Source organism: Sinocyclocheilus anshuiensis, unplaced genomic scaffold (assembly GCF_001515605.1).
Source record: "Sinocyclocheilus anshuiensis isolate Anshui unplaced genomic scaffold, SAMN03320099.WGS_v1.1 scaffold272, whole genome shotgun sequence".
Lineage (NCBI taxonomy): Eukaryota > Metazoa > Chordata > Actinopteri > Cypriniformes > Cyprinidae > Sinocyclocheilus > Sinocyclocheilus anshuiensis.
This window is the reverse complement of record NW_015554117.1, coordinates 1,512,390-1,529,910: the sequence shown is the minus strand read 5'-3', so window position 1 is coordinate 1,529,910 and position 17,521 is coordinate 1,512,390. Positions and strand designations below refer to the sequence as shown.

Genomic DNA, 17,521 nt, shown 5'->3' with positions numbered 1-17,521 from the left:
AAAAAATGCTGGGTTAAATACAACCCAGTGCTGGGTAAAATAGGGACAAACCCAGCAATTGGGTTGTTTTGACCCAACGGTTGGGTTACTACCCAGAAGGTTGGGTTAAACATTTAACCCAACCGCTGGGTCAAAACAACCCAATTGCTGGGTTTGTCCCTATTTTACCCAGCACTGGGTTGTATTTAACCCAGCATTTTTTAGAGTGTGATTTGCCAAAATCATCAGGATGGAATCTTTCCACACCTTCACAGCCCGCTCCTGCCAAGTGTGCAGAAACAAACAACACAGAAAGTCAACGATGTCTCTGTTGGAGAACAAGGCAGCACTGTAGACACGAGGCATGTCTAACAATTTTATAACTGTGAATGAAAATAAATAAGCCGACTGAGTGGCCTCAGGTGGTTGAGAGATGTGGTGCCACTTTGCTGACAGGTGTGCATATTTTGAATTTAATGCCAATATTTTTTGTCTTTAACATATGGACCTTTTAAAAACAGGGTGATTATAAATTTAAAAAAATTATTCCTGTGTCGCTTTTAGACAAAAACTCTTTAGTCTGTTCGGATTTATGTCTTGTGCTCAGGCATTTCACAAGTCCAGGTGGCTTTTTTTTTTTCTTTTTTGCAGGTTAACAGGTGCATGTTTTGACAGAAATTTATGACACAGAGCAATACTATAATGAAAGAAATCCACAAAACCCTTTTTCCCTTCATTAGGATTATATGTTAAATATTCAATCTTTGTGACTTTTTAGAGTTACTAATATATTTGAGTTACTAATATACAAGTCCTTCGTTACACCTTTATTTAAAGCTGCAGTCCTTAAGTTTTGCCTCTTTGTCGCCATCTCTGTTTGAAAACCTGGAATTGCAGCTGTCTGCGGAATTATCTAGCTTGCGTGGGTTGTGTGCCGGCACGGCTCCAGAGCGGATGAATCTAATGTTTTGAGGTGAATGTGCTTTTTTTTTTTTTCACACATGCTCCTAAAAATATTTTACAGACACACACATCTATTCTTAGCAGCAAATGCGAGTGAAATGCTAGCACTGTTGAGTTCTACTACTGTAGTCTGTGTGCTACAGTCAGTGGCTGTTGGAAACAGTAATAGGGTACTACAGAGACTCAGTATTACAGTACAAGGCTTAAAGCTGCAGTCCGTAAGTTTTGCCTCTTTGTCGCCATCTCTGTTTGAAAACCTGGAATTGCAGCTGTCTGCGGAATTATCTAGCTTGAGTGGGTTGTGAGTCGGCGCGGCTCCAGCGTGGATGAATCTAATCTGAAGAGTATGTGTGGCAGTCAGTCACTGCACTGGTGTGGATATTTACTGTACTTCGCAATCACAGATTCTAGCCTACATCTTGGAATATATGACCCAAATAAAAATTTTCACCGTATATTGCCATCTGAACAAGTAACAAGTCTGTCACATTTGTTCTGACCAACTGAGGAAAAAAGCATTACCATAAATCTCGCTACCAATGGTGATTAAACAACATCAACATTGGTGACTATAGTGTGTATTAGCGTGTTGATTTCAATTTCTGCACGGTCTAATCTAATTGTCATACTCTTCGAATTTCATATTAAGAAATTCTTTTAACCCAAAAAGCAAATTATGCTCCCTTCGAACTGGTTTTCTTTAAAATACAAATCTCGAACTGGTTTTCTTTCAAATATAAATCTTTGTAATCCCAGGCTATCTGTAATCAGAAGCACATTTATAACCGGAATATAATTTAATTTAATTCACATGTGTTTCATAAACACATAGTTCTTTCTGGATTACAATCCACCATCAAAATGATACATTTAATTATTCTGGCTGCTGTGAGAAAAGGCTATAAACGATCAGCCACCTGCAGGATCCTCACATGCGATAGCCTAGTAGCCGGGACAACTTCTTTATGTTTACAGACGTGACGTAATGACGCAGCGCCATGCTCCAATTTCCCGCGAAAACCTACCCGTACCACTCAAATTAGAAAACATTATTAGAAAATAACCATTGCGAATCGGACTAAAGTAAGGCGATAGTTTTGAACACTGACTGGTTATGTACTTGCTCAAATATTGATTTCGGATCATTTCTAACCAAAAAAAGTTACGGACTGCAGCTCTAAGTTTCTGCAGCAATTCGCAAATGTATACATTTATCTGTGAATCGGACTTTTTCAGATTTGACCTAATCCTCTATAATCTGTATAAAAAAATAAAAATTTTAAATTACACAACTATGGCCCAGTTTCATAGACAGGTCTTAGCCTAAACCAGGGTTAGGCCATAGTTCAATTAGGACATTTAAGTAATTTTTATAAACATGCCTTACAAAAAAAGCATTACCGGTGTGAATTTAAGACAAAACAAAGGCACTGACATATTTTAAGATCAGTCAGTGCAAGTTTCTTTCTGTTGAAACAGCTCAGATTTACATTTTAGTTTAGGACTAGGCTTAAGCCTTGTCTGTGAAACTGGGGTATTTACACATGCAAGATTAAATACGTCTCCAGTCGTGAGTTTACCTGATTTTCGTCCGTCATCTTTACTGAATCTGACAACAGAAAGATGAGGAGTACGCCACAGGTGAACGTCAATGCCAGCATAATTCCCGCCACAACTGCCCAGGCTCTGAGATCCGTCACGTTCTTCCCGCCTGCGTGTGAATTTAAACGCAAGGCGCGCGTCCTCACGACAGTAACTGCCAGGATTCAGAGGTTGAAGACAGCAGAAAAAAGCCCGCGCTTACTCAGGTTGTCATAGCAGCCTAACCGTTCGCTCTCTATCCTACGAGTTTTTTAATCAACAGACGGGCGATAAAAATGACCTATTTCGACCAAAATAATATAACCTTAACACATTAAAAACGATCTGTCTTCTGTAATCTTTCGCTCATGTCGTCTCAATTCAGCCGACTGTACGGACTTCATATTTTCACACAGAAACTATTCCTCAGGACTGCCAGGAGGATGGTAAGTTAACTCTATTGGTTGTTGTGAGTCTTCACCTGTCTAAACTGTTTAATAGAGCTGCTGTTTTTGTTGTTTTTTAAAGTTTTTATATAAGTATAACAGCACATAGCAATTTAATAGCACATATAGTATCTGGCTAATTTGAGCTTTCTTAAAATAATGTTTCAGCAGCCCACAAATTGAGCACCATCCACAACGTGTGAGGCATAAAGCAGATTACCACAGGGGGGGGAAAAAAAGTTATTTTGAGGAAAAATATTAACACTAATACAGTAATACACTAAATCTGTCTGTCACAGGATGGATCATGGTCTAAAAGGCAAATTGCTAATCATTATTTTGTCACCAATGTTGTCGACAGAACTTAAAGACAGAAAGTCATTAACGCATTCATTTATAAACTTTGAATAAAGTCCAAAATTTAAGCTCCAAAGACAAAATCAAATGACTGGTTGAAAACCTCAGCAAGCAGGGACACAGACAAATAATTCAAAGTGGTAATATTTTATAAGGAAACTTTATGTGTGCATGTGAAATTCACTTTTCATCTTGAGACAGAAAGCACTTTTTGCAAATTTCCAGTACAGCAGATAACGCTTGATATTAAAGAGTACAAAAGAAAAAAAAAATCAGAATTCCAAATGCTTTTATTCAACTTTGCAGATGTAAGGGCAGGCTTTTGGTCCAAGTCTGTTCAAATCTTATGAAGCCCATCTGCCCAACCCTTTTCCCTCCCTCTACCCTTAATTTGTTCTCACTTGAATCCAACACTTCCGATTGCAAACCACCCCCGCCGTTCATTACAGAGCATGTGGGTATTGGATACACGATTGCATAGATTTGATAAACAGTAATTGAATGTTAATTAAGACATAATGGAATGTTCATTAAGACTTCAGCTCTCTCACTCCTTCCCCTCAACCTCCAGAGCTGTACATTGGGTCCCTGCCCCTCCCTATAGAAAGAAAAAAACGAGTGTACAACAAAAGGAAAGGAAAAAATGAGTGGGAGAGAAAGCAACCTGCAACTACCAGGCACATTTGTACTTATTTCTTACTATATAAAATTATCTTTTCCACTGTTGATTCAGCAGCTGTGTAGTCATAGGCTCTAGTAGAGGGTCACTACAAGGCTATGCTGCTCACATCACCACTGAAGCTCTTACATGGACATTCAGTAATATCTGAGAAACAATTAGAGATGGATGGCAGATGGACGTTAATTACAGTTAATAAATCCTTAAGGAACATGTCTACTTGAGTCAGGGAGTCAATAAGAGAACGCTGTATGGTTGATTGGGGAAGGAAAACAAGAAGTCGACTAGGTATTTTTGTAGCTTCATTCTTCAACCCCTCAAAAAACAGACCTGTAGCTACCTAAACCTGCCTACAGTACTCCGCAGGGGTGAAACTGCTCATTTTATAATCTTTGCTTATGACCTGAAGCCCAGTGAGACCGCCATGGGTAGTCCGACAGTTCTGTGTACTGGAAAATAAGTATGTACAGCGTAGAATCCCGCTAACTCAAAATTGCTGGAGAAGAGAGAAATAAAAAAGGGAGGAAAAAGCTGAGGTTTGATTTTCAAAGAGTTCCACCGATCCAGCAAAATGGGTTAAGAGGGCATGTCACAAATTCCCTATCAAAACACTTGTTGAGTCATTCTCTCAATTTTCCTACGATATGCAGCCTTGCTATATGCCAAATAACATATTCAAATGCCAAACCAAACCTCCCACTCCACCAACTCTAGCAAGAAAACAACTAAATTAAAACAAAGAAAATAGCAAGTTAACTGGAAAAGCTTGTGCCCTCCCCCCCGGGGTAGAGGGTGCAGGTTAAGTGTTTAGGCATAGGCTGCAGCCAAAGCTGATTCTTTAAGCTCTCTTTAGTTCCATCCCATAATAACCTAGTAGATTTAATTGATAATTAATATTGTTCTAATTTAACGATGCCAACGGCTTAACACGAACTGTCTTTACAGGTAACTGCTGGTGAGAATTCACTAAAAAGCTGGGAAAACATCGAGTTCTTTCATAGTATGCATGTCATTTTAAGAGGAAACTGAAGAAGATTAAAGAACCTGAGCTGGGGCTACAGTCCAAGGCCACACACCCTCTTCCCTTGACACTGAATCTGCAATTTTAAACTTCTCTCTTTCCTTCCATCCTACAACTTTCCTTAAGCTCTCCAAGACTGACATGTTTAACACGGAATCAAAAGGTTATCCCTCAATGCGTGGCAAGCTTCATCAACAGTTATTTGCTCTTCCCACAATGCCATGGTAACCCCCTTTCCCCAAACCTCTATCCCCCCTCCCCCTCAGGTGTGCTATGAAGTCCCATTTCCAACACTCTTAAATATCTTCCTCTTCCTCAGGAGCACTGATCTCTTTAAGGACTAGATGGTTGAGAGAAAGACAGATGCGGCTCCATCCAGCGCTCTCATCTATCTAGTCTGTGAGAAGATCAGCACTGATGCAGGAGAGAGAACTGCTCTGGAGTTCTGGAGTTAGCCCTTAGAGGTCGCTCTCCCCATACAGGGCGGTGGAGAAGGACATGTAGTCAAGAGCACCCGGCACCGCGTCGGGGCCCGTGTATGGTGCCATTCGGGCAATGCAGTACTCTGCCTGGTCAGGAGGAAGCTCACGCCTCAACTCCTCGGCTGTGATGTAGTTCTGAAAAGGAGAATAGATGGGGATAGGTTGAAGTCCCATACAACAAGAACTCCGAACACTTCAGACGGACATCCTGGCATGCATATTCTTACCTTGTCTCCGGCTAGGATCTTAAATGAGGCGATGACTTGGTCTGCGGTGTCTGTGTCGGTTGTTTCCCTTGACATGAAGTCGATGAAGGCCTGGAAGGTCACTGCGCCACTGTTGTTGGGGTCAACAATGCCCATAATACGAGCAAATTCGGCATCACCCTGAAGAACAGAGGTTAGAGGTTAACCCAGATAAACCGTGAGGAGAGTCATGAGAATCAAAGTTAGATACCATATTTGATGCAAATGAAAATGAGGCTGTAAGAAATTGGCATACAGATGGTTCAATGCATTAATTTTAAGACTTGTCACCTGAATGGTAAACGCCAAAGTGCACAGTAGTACAACCCATTGAATGCGAACTTTACATCTATCCTTCAGCCCCATTTTCATTTGATCCAAATTAATACTGCATCTAAGGTGCTTGACTGTGATCTATTACGGGGTGGCCAACACTGGTTCTGGACAGCCACAGTCCTGCAGAGTTTTGCTTCAGCCTTGATAAAAACACTTTCTGTATCTTTCCAGTAACCCTTAGACCTTGATTAGGTGTGTTTGATTAGGGATGGAGTGAAACTCTGCAGGACTGTGGCTCTCCAGGACCAAAGTTGGCCACCCCTGGTATATTAGAAATAGAATCTATTCAGTTAACTTTTTTTTTCTTTTACAGATCTTAACTTAAAATATAAATAAAAAATATAAAAAGTAACCAATGATATTCGACAAAAATTATTTTTTAACAGCAAGCAAAAGCAGGAGTTCAGGAGAAATTGGGTTGCTGTAGATTGAGAAAGGAGGTAGCAGTACCAGGCTGTTCCCAGTGGAAATGAGCAGTGCGCGGAAATCGTCGCCATCCATTATCCCCGTGCGCTTCTACAGTTTGCAAAGGGAAGGATGAGAAAAGAAACAGGAAGGATGCATGTGGAAAGCAGAGAATTTGGGGAGATGAAGAGTTTGTACGCAAACAGAAGAGTTTGATAGAGGAATCAGAATGAGTTTGTACAGAAGACAAGTAAAAGAAGGAGGGAAGTTATAGCAAGGACAAGTAAAAAAAAAAAGAAAAGAAAAAGGAAGCAGTGAGAAACATAACACATGAAAGCAAAACCTTAGCTGACCTGCAGAGGGCACCTTTTCAAGCAGCAGCACAACAGGTGAATGAGGGAGTTAGTGAGTGATGGAATGAATGAGTGACACGGCACGCACACACACACACACACACAGACATAGAGACAGACGGCAGCCATCTTAACCCTTTCTTCTCTGGGTGTGCTCATACCTGCTTGTTGTTTTCTACGTCGTAACCCAGACTGATCAAACAAGCCTTGAACTCCTCAGCATGTAAGACACCACTGTGGTCCTGTGGTAAGCCAATCACGCAAGGGATGGACCAATCAGAGCATGCAGATTAGGATTGATGATACCGATACACAATGACATAACGGCATGTGTGGGATGGAGGCAGTGGCATGACAAAAAAAAGATGGAGACAAAACATTGTGGATGTCAGACACATGGGCTGATGGCTAAACAAGTCTAATGAAACATACTTGTGACAGTCAGGCTGCGTTTACACTGCAAGTCTTAATGCACAGATCCGATCTTTTGACCATATCCGATTTTCTGGCACGTCTGTTTACATTCACTTTAGACATGACTGGTATCCGACTGGTCGAATGGCCATTATTAATTATTTGCATGGACAACGGCTGTCATGGATGTTTTGCAGCACAAAATCTGACTGAACGGATAAAGACCGGAAAATGACGGTCATTTTTATTTGTTAGACTATTTTATCTACAGCTCGTTAGAGTTAGAATTCTTTAGTGAAATAAAGATGATATTTATTGAAATGAATTCGAATTAATTAAGGAGAGAGAGAGAGAGAACGAACGAACGCATGCACCCACGTGCGAGTGAGCGATTGTGAAGCATTGCAAACAAGCTTGTCGGTTTAATTACAAAAACTGCTAAGTTATCACCTCATTGCTGAGAAATATATGTAGCTTTTAGCTGTTGTATTTTCAAAATTCACAGGGCAGGGGTTGAAAACCAGCTCCTGAATATGCAATTTCTTACTTATAAAAAGTTTCCATCTCAATAAAATGCGAGCGCATACAGCACGCCGGCATTAAAAATCTTTATGAGCAAACGTGTCGCCCTCACACTGGGAGTTCTGTGGAGAATCGGATATGTGTTTAGACGTAGGTCGGATGTCCAGATATCAGATGTGTATCCGATTAAAATCCACATTTGGAAGTTACTCAGATCGGATGCAAAAAAATCGGATCTCGTGCGGGTTTTTGTGTTTACACGTGTGCAACAAATTCCGATCTGTGTCAGATGTGAGTGAAAGATCGGATTTTTTGTGCCAGTGTAAACGCAGCCTTAGTGACCTGATTTCTTACAAATGTCAGACATAACATTCAGCTTATGATATTAGAGCCATTATGAAATCACTATAACACTTCGTTTCTTTACTTTACCATGACTAAATTTCTCCACTTTAACATAAAACCCCCTCATTACTTCAATTCCACTAGACTACATTTATTATTTACATATTGCAAATATGTTATATTACAAACATTTCAGGTCAGGGGTGTTTGACGCGCAGTATAATTCAGACATTTTCCCTCCTATTAGTGCCAGAGTAAGTGGAGAAAAAGGAGCAAGTCTGACCAAAATTTTAAACTGAGGTCCATTTTTATCATGCATAAATCACCCTGAAATTAAACACAGCCATTCACCTTGAAATAAGCAACACTGACTTAATTTTCCATATTCTTCTTTATATGGACACTTTAATCCTCTGCAATGTTGTGTATTTTTAGTGGCCTGCAGCTCAGATCTCTTTGCTAACACAGTTAAAAACACATAAACCCTATTTTTAGAGGAACAGTTCACTCAAAAATGATCTCAATCTTCTAATTTTAAAATGTATGACTTTCTTTAAGTGGAAAACAAGATGTTAGACTCTCCGTTCTCATCTACACTTGCACATATTCAATTTTGAAGCATTGTATCAGCAGTGATGCAAAATACCATTGGTTTTTATGGATCTTGTAACCAGTCCTGACATATCAATGCTTTTTTGTTAAAAATGACAGTTTTTCCATGTTTGAGTGATCTATTCCTCTACAACACTAACCTTCTTCTTTCACCTAAATTAAGTGAAGTCCATTTCACACACTGTCAAACATGCAAATGAGTTCCTGACCTTGTCGAAGTGATTGAAGGACGTGCGGTACTCATGAAGCTGCTCCTGGCTGATGCCTTTAGCATCACGAGTCAGAATCTGGTTCTCAATCTCATTAATGGTGCGGGCAATTGTAGTAAGGAGTTGCTCCCAACCAACACGAAGGTGCTATAGAGGAGTAAAAGGCAATGGAAACACTGTCAAGTAACAACACAGCTAAACAAAGTTTACACTAGAGGGAAACAGCATGTAGGAATTGTAATCACTTGATCTAAACAATACATCTATGGTTCCTGCATAGTTTCAATATGTGTGTATTGGCATATGCATACCTCCATAGTGTAAGCAGTGTATTTGTTGTCAAATATAAGTGCTTCCTGAATGAGCTGATGGTCTCCCTCCAGTTGGTCAATGTTGGGTTTGTATTCAATGATGCTCTGCTCATACTGACGGAGGTGGGTCAGCTGATCTTCCAGCGTTCCATTCATCTCAATTGATATCCGCCCGATCTCCTACAAATATCATGCCATGGAGACACAGATGAATTATTCAATATTTTTCTTCTTTGAAAAATGATAAGATCATCAAGGTACAGAAATAGAGGCAACTATACCTCCATCTTATTTTGGATCCATGGTCCAATCATGTTGGCCTGGTTGGCAAACTGGCGTCTGAGATGGTCATTAGACTGCTGACGTGCGAGTTCTTCCTGAAGAGCCTGATCACGCTGTGGAACCAGTTGCTGCACCTTCACAAAGACACAAGATAACATCAATACTTGCGTACTCAACTCATTTGTAAACCTACACCCACACACCTGAAGGAAGCAATGTCTCATTCACAATACAAACAGATCTTACCTTCTCCCATTTCTTGTCAATGCTCTGAGGGGTGATGGTGGTGTAAGGATTGTTTCCGGCCAGTTTGATGCCATTGTACTGTGCGATTTTATGAACTTCAGCCTGGATGGCCTGAATAGATTCCCGCTCTTTATTTGCCTCTGGAAGAGTTGATTTGAACTGGTCATGAGCCGTTATCAGTCCCTACATAAAGAGAAAGAAGTGAAAAAAGGTAGAAAAAGGATTCTTGCATCGAGCATTTTTTTTGTTCAGTTCACCTTGTTCTGAAATGGACTATCCAGAGATACCAGCAACAAAACAAGGAGCTCCATTTCAGAGGCGAAGCAAAATGGAAAGATTACGAATACAAAACATTTTTCAATACCTGGATCTCCTCGATGTTGTGTACAATGAACATGTCCTGAAGGTCCTCCATGGCTCCCTCCATCCAGTTGTTGAACGGTGCTGCTCTCTTGGCGTATTCCAGGTACAGCTCATCAATAGACTCCAGCTGTTTCTCTGTTCTCTGTAGACCAGATAAACACACAGTCAACATGATAAAATGTATAAATATGCAAGAAAGTGTCTCTCCGAGAAAGCATGCGTACCTCGAGAGACTCTCTGCGGCTCTGTGTGAGGGAACCCAGAGCATCCCATTGCTCACAGATCTTCTGACAGCGTGCATTAACGCTCGGGGAGTCGTAGTAGTCCAGCTCACTATAATACATACAGAGAAGAGATAGAACACTGTCTCAACTTCACTTACAGCCAGAATTTTTTATTTAATGAATTAGCCCTATCTGTTGTTGTTTGTTGCTTCTATTTTTAGTTGTTTTCTCACTTGAGCTCCTGTGCAATGGCGGCAATCTGCTCCACTCTGTCCTGGTGGGCAGCAAGGTCACTTTCGAACGCCTCATGCTTCTTCAGGAGAGCTTTGATCTCAGACAGAGTTGCGGTCTCATAATCCTTCTGTGTTAGCATGGCCTCCTTACCTACACAAACAAACACAGATCAAATTAGATCTAGTGACTGTTTCTTAAGACTTCTGCATGGCTGACAAGGCTCTGCATTCATGAGATTCAAAACACTGATGGAAGAGTCATAAAGGAGCAGCCTGTTAATGTATACTGAGAGCGATTTGTGAATTACTGTAGGTGAATGTGAATAATTGTCAAAAGCATAAGTAAGTTCAGGTGTAGTTTCTGTATCCATACCATCTGTCCAGCTTTCATGGATGGCTGCTTTCTGACGGAACTTTTCTGCAAGATGGTCAAGTCTCTCTAAACGACGGATCTCATTCAGTAGCCACTCTTCATAGCCTTTCTCTGCCCCTTCCAGTTTATGCCATGCACCATTAATGTCCTAGAAAGAAAGAAAGAACTTTTCAGCCAAATATCTTTCAGAATTGAGCCAGTGGTTCAACAACAGAGGTTGAGAATGAACAAGTTTCGTCATAGCGATAAAGCAAAAAGACTTTTAAGTCTTATAAATTGAATTGTACATACCGACACCATGCGTCCCTCAGATGGCATAAAGGCTGGTCGGTTGCTCAGACGGAGTTTGGTCTGCAGTGTGTTGAAGTTGATCTCTAGCTGACACTTCTCCTGAACTTTGGGTGGTTTGTGAACGCGACGGTAATCGCGGAAATCTTCCAATTTCTGCTGCATTTCTGTCATGGTTTTCTCTGGAGCACGGTTTTCCAACCATGGGATTGTCCTACGAATCCACTCCAACAGCTATAAGAGAAAAAGCATGCAATAAAGAAATGAATGGAGGATCAACAGAAAACACATTCTCCTCTCAAACATACGGAGACATAAAAAGTAAAACACTCTGGGTAGTTTGTCTAGAAATAGGTCTGCATTAAATATTACTACGTCTACTACCACATCTACTTGAATATCACACAAACAACAAACACAATGACTCAAACTTACATCGCTGGCCAGTTTTTCATAGTCCTCCATCAGGTGCTCATTCTCCTGATTAACTGCCAACACCTTGCAGATACGATTGGCTGCTGTCTCAGCCTATCACAGAAGAGGACAGTTACAATCGTATTACATGACACATCTTTCTAATTATGAAATTTTATCCAATCATTCTAAAAACATTGAACAGCACAATGTTTACAACACCAATATATAGGGTATACCATATGTTTAAAGTACAATGATATAGTATACACAATACACTTCAATTAAGAAGTATGACATATCTATGGTTAGAACTGTAAATGTCAAGATGCTGCTTTAGTTTACACGGGAAAGAAATTTTGAACTATCCAGTATTTAATGGTTTTTGGTTTGGTGGGTATAGCAAAAAGAAAAAGAAAACACGCAAACGATGTACTGAGCACACAATGAAACAAAACTCCAAGTGTGTAAGTTAATAATGTGCTATACACACAATAACATGCGTAAAAACTAGCCAAATGAAATAAAGATTAAGTTAAACATCAACATTACATACTTCACTTGTAAGCTCTTTTATACTAATTGAAATTTCATGCAAACACCAATTGGTTAGTTTCGAAAACTTGTAGTCTAGCTGAAAAATCCACATGCCATTTGTAAAACCAAATCTGCATTCTCAATTTTTATACCACTGGAGGATCTCTTCAGGGTTCTCTACAGCATTAACTAACACTGAAACACAGAAAGTGTTCAAAACGCTTGTGTAAAATGCTAAAGCACATTTAAACAATTACAATTATAAGGCGAGCCAACAGAGTGGGAAAACCCAGACCGAAAAAAAATGATCTTCATCTAACTTGGTTATGTTTGTGTACATTAATGTGAGGAGAGCAACTACAAGAATTTTGAAATAGCTAACTTAATATGACAATATCAATTAGCCATGCTAGAACTGTTGTCTATTAATATTGTTGTATTAACATAAATGTGCAAAGATTCTGAGTATAAGCTATACAGTGCCATAGGCAACATTTAATGTTAGTCCTTTGCTCTTGCAGCACATCTGATTGGAACAAAGTACAACAAACCAAGACGAGAGACCAGGTATGAAGGCACATTTAAGAGTTTCAAGGCCAACAGTCAGGGGTCAAAGGTTTCTCACCTTCTGAGCACCTGAGAAGGCGTGATAGAAACAGGAGACGTAGGTCATAATAGCCTTCTCATCCGGTCGTAGAGTACCCACGATATCTATAGCAAAGCCAGCCGAAAAAGAGAGAGAGAGAAAGACAGCAGTGAAGCAAAGCAACCCAAAGCCTGTGTGTGCCCACTGAGAGAGGAAGGGATGGTTATGCATTTTATGGGCTCCCCATCAAAGGGAAATGGGGTTTGGAGTCCTGTGTTATAACCCTGGCAACCCGCAAAGTGAGAGAAAGAGCCAATCTGCTGTTGAGAAAAGAGTCGTAGGCCAGGGGAGGACGGGTTAAGACACCAGCGCCCCTCTTTGGTTATTCCAGTACTGGTGGAAAAAGCCATGCTGAAGAGGAGATGATGAGGGGTCAAGGGTTAGGAGTCATGGGGTACCTTCTGGGCTCCAGAAAAGGCATGGTAGAAACTGGACACATAGGTCATTATGGCTTTCTCATCTGGACGTGCTGTGTTCACAATGTCTGCAGGGAAACGAGAGTTATACATACATGCACATACAGGGATGCAGATGGGACTCAAACACACACACTTGTAACAGGCATGTGCCAGTTACGCACTCATTAACATACACACAACGACAATGGGCAAACCTCAATTCACTGGTGATGGCCAAGAACATACTTTTCAGTATGTAGTAAGGAGGTATGCCAGTATTTAGACATACTACTATGTCACTGACTTGCATCTTGATGCCACAGATCCATTCGCTCCACGCTGTTTGAATTTGTATGTGAGCATTAGCATCTACATACATTCATTACTTAATAAAACTGGCCCCGTGTCTGATTATGGTCTTCTCTACTATATAGCATGCCAAAAGCACTGTCAAATGAATAGTACTCATTCTGTACTCAAAACCAAGTACAGATCAGATCTAGAAAATCCATTGGAAACAATATACCATCCAGGCACTTTTAGCATACTATTTTTGACATAGTATCATTTGGGACACACTAGTTCTAATGTTACGTACTATTTAGGACAGATAGTATGCAAATTGGGATTCATTTCTGCTCACATCAAAAACTGTACACAATCCAGGCACTTTTAGAATACAAGTTTTAATTTACTATGATTCAATTCTCCTCTCATAGAATAGTAAATCAATAGTATGCTAAAAGCGTTACATATTATTACATTCTATTATGTACTACTAACGTTACATACTATTTAGTATGGATAGTATGCAAATTGGGATTCACTCCTCTCATTAAAAAGAATAAATCAATACTAGATTCTAAAAGTGCATGGATGGAATACTAAGATTTGGAACGCACTAATTGTAATGTCACATACTATTTAGGATGTATGGCATGTGACTTGGGATTCGGTTTTCTTCTCATCACAAATAGTATACCATCCAGGCACTTTTAGCATACTATTTTTAATGCACTATGATTTGGGATGCACCAGTGACATCACAAACTATAAAGGTTGCCCATTATGCAAATTAGGGTTACAAAACCGTACACACACAGCACTCCGATGCAGCAGGTTGAACAGAGATCCTGGAGAAGTTATGCTTGAGGGAGAAATAACAATGCTCAGGGATGTTACCATGGTGACACGATGTTGGTGGAAGACATTAAGTGTGGGTGTTTGCACTGTCTGTGTCAGAGAGCAGGAACAACTTCTGGAAATACAGGGCATGTGCGGACATGCACAAAACACACACACTTTAATAGAGCAACTCATTCACTCTCTCTCCCACTCACAAACATCATCGCACAGCCAACTAACTTCATATGCAGACACAGATAGCGATGGACGCAGAAAACGAGAGAAGAGTTCATACCCTCTGCATCCAACATCTTGGGGATGTCAAGGTATCGTTCTGCCACTTCGAAAGCATTATTCAGATTGGTCACTGGGTCGTCCTGTTAACACATAATGAAACAAACAGTCATTTCAGCTTTTCTCCAGCACTACACATCTGAGAGCACCTGCAAAACACAGCGGAAACATCCACAGATTTCCACAAGAATCAAAATATCCATCATTCACAAAGTTCTACAACATCCATCACCCCCTTGCATGTTAGTTTGCTAAATAATTTTGCTAATTTCAGCTATTTTGGATGGATAGTATGCAAATTCTTCACTCATCCAGGCACTTTTTGCATTCTATTTTTAATTGTACTAAGATTTGAGATGCACTAACTGTCATGTCACATGCGATTTAGTATGGATAGTATGATAATTAGGATTCAATTCTCCTCTCATTAGAAATAGTGCATCAAAAATAGTATGCTAAAAGGGCCTGGATGGTATACTAAGATTTGGGACGCTCTAATTGTAATGTCGCAAATTAATTAGGGTGGATAGTATGTGAATTGGGATTCAATTCTCATCTCATCAGAAATAGTATACCATCCAGGCACTTTTTACATATTAAGATTTGGGATGCACTAATGTCACATACTATTTAGGATGAATAGTATGCAAATTGGGATACAGTTCTCATCTTATCACATATAGTATATCATCCATGCACTTTTAGCAAACTATTTTTGATGTACTCTGATTTGGGACGCACAAATTCTGATATCACAATATGAGATTTCCACAAGCAGCAAAAAAATTTCATCGTTCAAGTTCTACAACATCCGTCACCACCTTTGCATGTTTATTAAATAAATTCACTAATTTGACAGTGCTTTTTGCTGCCAGCTAGTCTCAGCTCCACTTTTAATCTTTCTAAATCTAAAGAACTGCACAAAATCACCCCTCAAATCAATGCATTAATGTTTACGGATTGCATCTTAGCCTTTTTTTCTAATGAGATACTAACCTTTCTCAGCTTGTCATAATCGATGAGCTCTGGCCTGTGTCTATGGATCAGAGCATTGAAGGCGAGACCATCCTTCCAGCTGTCGAGAAAGAGAAGAAGAGATGGTCAGAGGAAACAGGTATTTTATATTTCTCTCCTTTAACCAACAGAGGGCGCCACTCAAACCACAGCTTATAAATTTTCTCCTATTTCTGCATTCATGTCAGTGCTGGACTTGTTAAACTGTAACAGTAAAGGAACTTTGCTTGCGATTTCAGATTTCAGATTCAAGACCAATTTTTTTATCCATCATCTTTAGCTATCATTGATCATTCAAATACATCCATAACACCGCTTTATGTAAAACCCACCTTTGGGTGAATCAACAAAATTAAAACCACAGAAAACACAGTCAAATAAAGGTTGTAGATTAAAGATCAAATCTAGTATGCATTTCAAACCTGATATGGAAGTTCTGAACGTTGACGTTCTTGTAAGGAGCCGTCTTTCTCTGACACCAGAGCAACAATCCTTCTTTAGCGGAGGTTTCTAAAGAGAGACAAACAGCAGAAACAGGCCATTACTGAACATTCATTAAGTTTGTTTGGGGTTGTTCTCTAAAGTATGCTCGATTATACAGAACTGTTCCTAAAATTTCTAAAACAATATGGAGGTTAAATTATACCCTCCACTGAGATGTCCTGGATGGCGAAGCGGAGGATGATGGTCCAAATCATTCCCAGAGTCATCTTGGCATTTCCATCCACGATTTCTATAAAGGCAGGCACACAACACTGTTAGATGTTGAAAGTGAAAAACTTGCTTTAAAAAAATTATAAATTACAATAACTACATATATAAACTAAACTATAAACTATATAATATTTATTAGCACGCATCAGTGTTATTTTAGTATCACTGATATACTACTATAGTTTTTGTTAATGTTATGAATTTTATTTATTTTTTTGTATATTTTCAGTTTTCATTTTCATTTAGTACAAAACCTGTTTTATTTTTAATATTTTATTTTAGTTAACTTTTATTTCAGGAAATTAATGATTGTTTTGTTTTAGTTAACAATAATCCTGTCTATTATATATATATATATATATATATATATATATATATAAAATCAGGAGTGAACATACAGTCTGATACACAGGAAAGTGTTTGTACCTTCTGCACCGATGGACACCAGTTTGACTCCTTTGCTGGCGATGAAGTCCAGCGCTTTGTTGACGTTGTTGATCTTGTGAACTCTCATCTTTCCTCTTTCAGGTTTTGGTAACCTCTCCCCTGCACGAAAATATGATGACTTCTCACATGCTTTCCACAGTATTTCCATCACATCAGCACAAACACGAACCCCACTACATTCTAAACATTAGCTCAGCGTCTCTGCAGTGTTTCGCACAGCTTTGGGAAGTTGCAAATGAACTAGAGACTCCAGGGTGCATGAATGAATGATTGAAGTTGAAAGCTCACTGACCTGAGATGACCTCTAAGAGCAGCATGAGTTTGAGTCCATCTCTGAAATCCTCCTCAATGTTTTCGATCTGCGTTCCTGCCTTCCGCAGATGAGAGTTGCACCAGGCCGTGAAAGTCTAGAACAAACAGGAAATTATGTCAAAAACGTGGAAGCAAGGTCAGGGAAACAGGAAAGGGCTGCGTTCTGCTGCATGCAGGAATGCTCAAGATGTTTGCTCAGGAAACGGGCATGAAAATCAACATTTATGATGCTTTTAGAACATAAATACAAGACCACTCTTGTACGAAACAGTTTGACCATCACTGAAATATTACTTTGCTGATGAAATATGACAACAATATGACAAGGTGAGCAGAAAACAAATTCTAGCA

The 17,521-nt window shown here is 39.6% G+C and overlaps 1 protein-coding gene across 4 annotated transcripts in view; it reads right to left on the bottom strand.

The window, feature by feature from the left end:
* Nucleotides 1–3,454: 3,454 nt before the first annotated feature.
* actn4 (actinin, alpha 4) overlaps nucleotides 3,455–17,521 on the bottom strand; it is a 44,342-nt gene continuing 30,275 nt past the window's right edge. The window contains exons 2-21 of one of the 4 annotated variants that reach the window (XM_016462336.1): nucleotides 17,151–17,265; nucleotides 16,838–16,957; nucleotides 16,344–16,430; nucleotides 16,120–16,207; nucleotides 15,680–15,758; nucleotides 14,685–14,766; nucleotides 12,846–12,931; nucleotides 11,705–11,797; nucleotides 11,273–11,503; nucleotides 10,982–11,129; nucleotides 10,609–10,759; nucleotides 10,376–10,484; nucleotides 10,153–10,293; nucleotides 9,789–9,971; nucleotides 9,542–9,676; nucleotides 9,261–9,440; nucleotides 8,950–9,096; nucleotides 7,009–7,089; nucleotides 5,736–5,894; nucleotides 3,455–5,643 (exon numbers count right to left, since the gene is read on the bottom strand). In XM_016462336.1, coding sequence (XP_016317822.1) covers nucleotides 5,485–5,643; nucleotides 5,736–5,894; nucleotides 7,009–7,089; nucleotides 8,950–9,096; nucleotides 9,261–9,440; nucleotides 9,542–9,676; nucleotides 9,789–9,971; nucleotides 10,153–10,293; nucleotides 10,376–10,484; nucleotides 10,609–10,759; nucleotides 10,982–11,129; nucleotides 11,273–11,503; nucleotides 11,705–11,797; nucleotides 12,846–12,931; nucleotides 14,685–14,766; nucleotides 15,680–15,758; nucleotides 16,120–16,207; nucleotides 16,344–16,430; nucleotides 16,838–16,957; nucleotides 17,151–17,265 — 2,574 coding nt within the window. In that variant the 3' untranslated portion in view covers nucleotides 3,455–5,484. Of the gene's footprint in view, nucleotides 5,644–5,735; nucleotides 5,895–6,539; nucleotides 6,606–7,008; nucleotides 7,090–8,949; nucleotides 9,097–9,260; nucleotides 9,441–9,541; nucleotides 9,677–9,788; nucleotides 9,972–10,152; nucleotides 10,294–10,375; nucleotides 10,485–10,608; nucleotides 10,760–10,981; nucleotides 11,130–11,272; nucleotides 11,504–11,704; nucleotides 11,798–12,845; nucleotides 12,932–13,264; nucleotides 13,351–14,684; nucleotides 14,767–15,679; nucleotides 15,759–16,119; nucleotides 16,208–16,343; nucleotides 16,431–16,837; nucleotides 16,958–17,150; nucleotides 17,266–17,521 lie in introns of all 4 variants that reach the window. The other 3 variants (XM_016462339.1, XM_016462338.1, XM_016462335.1) reach the window with 3 other exon arrangements.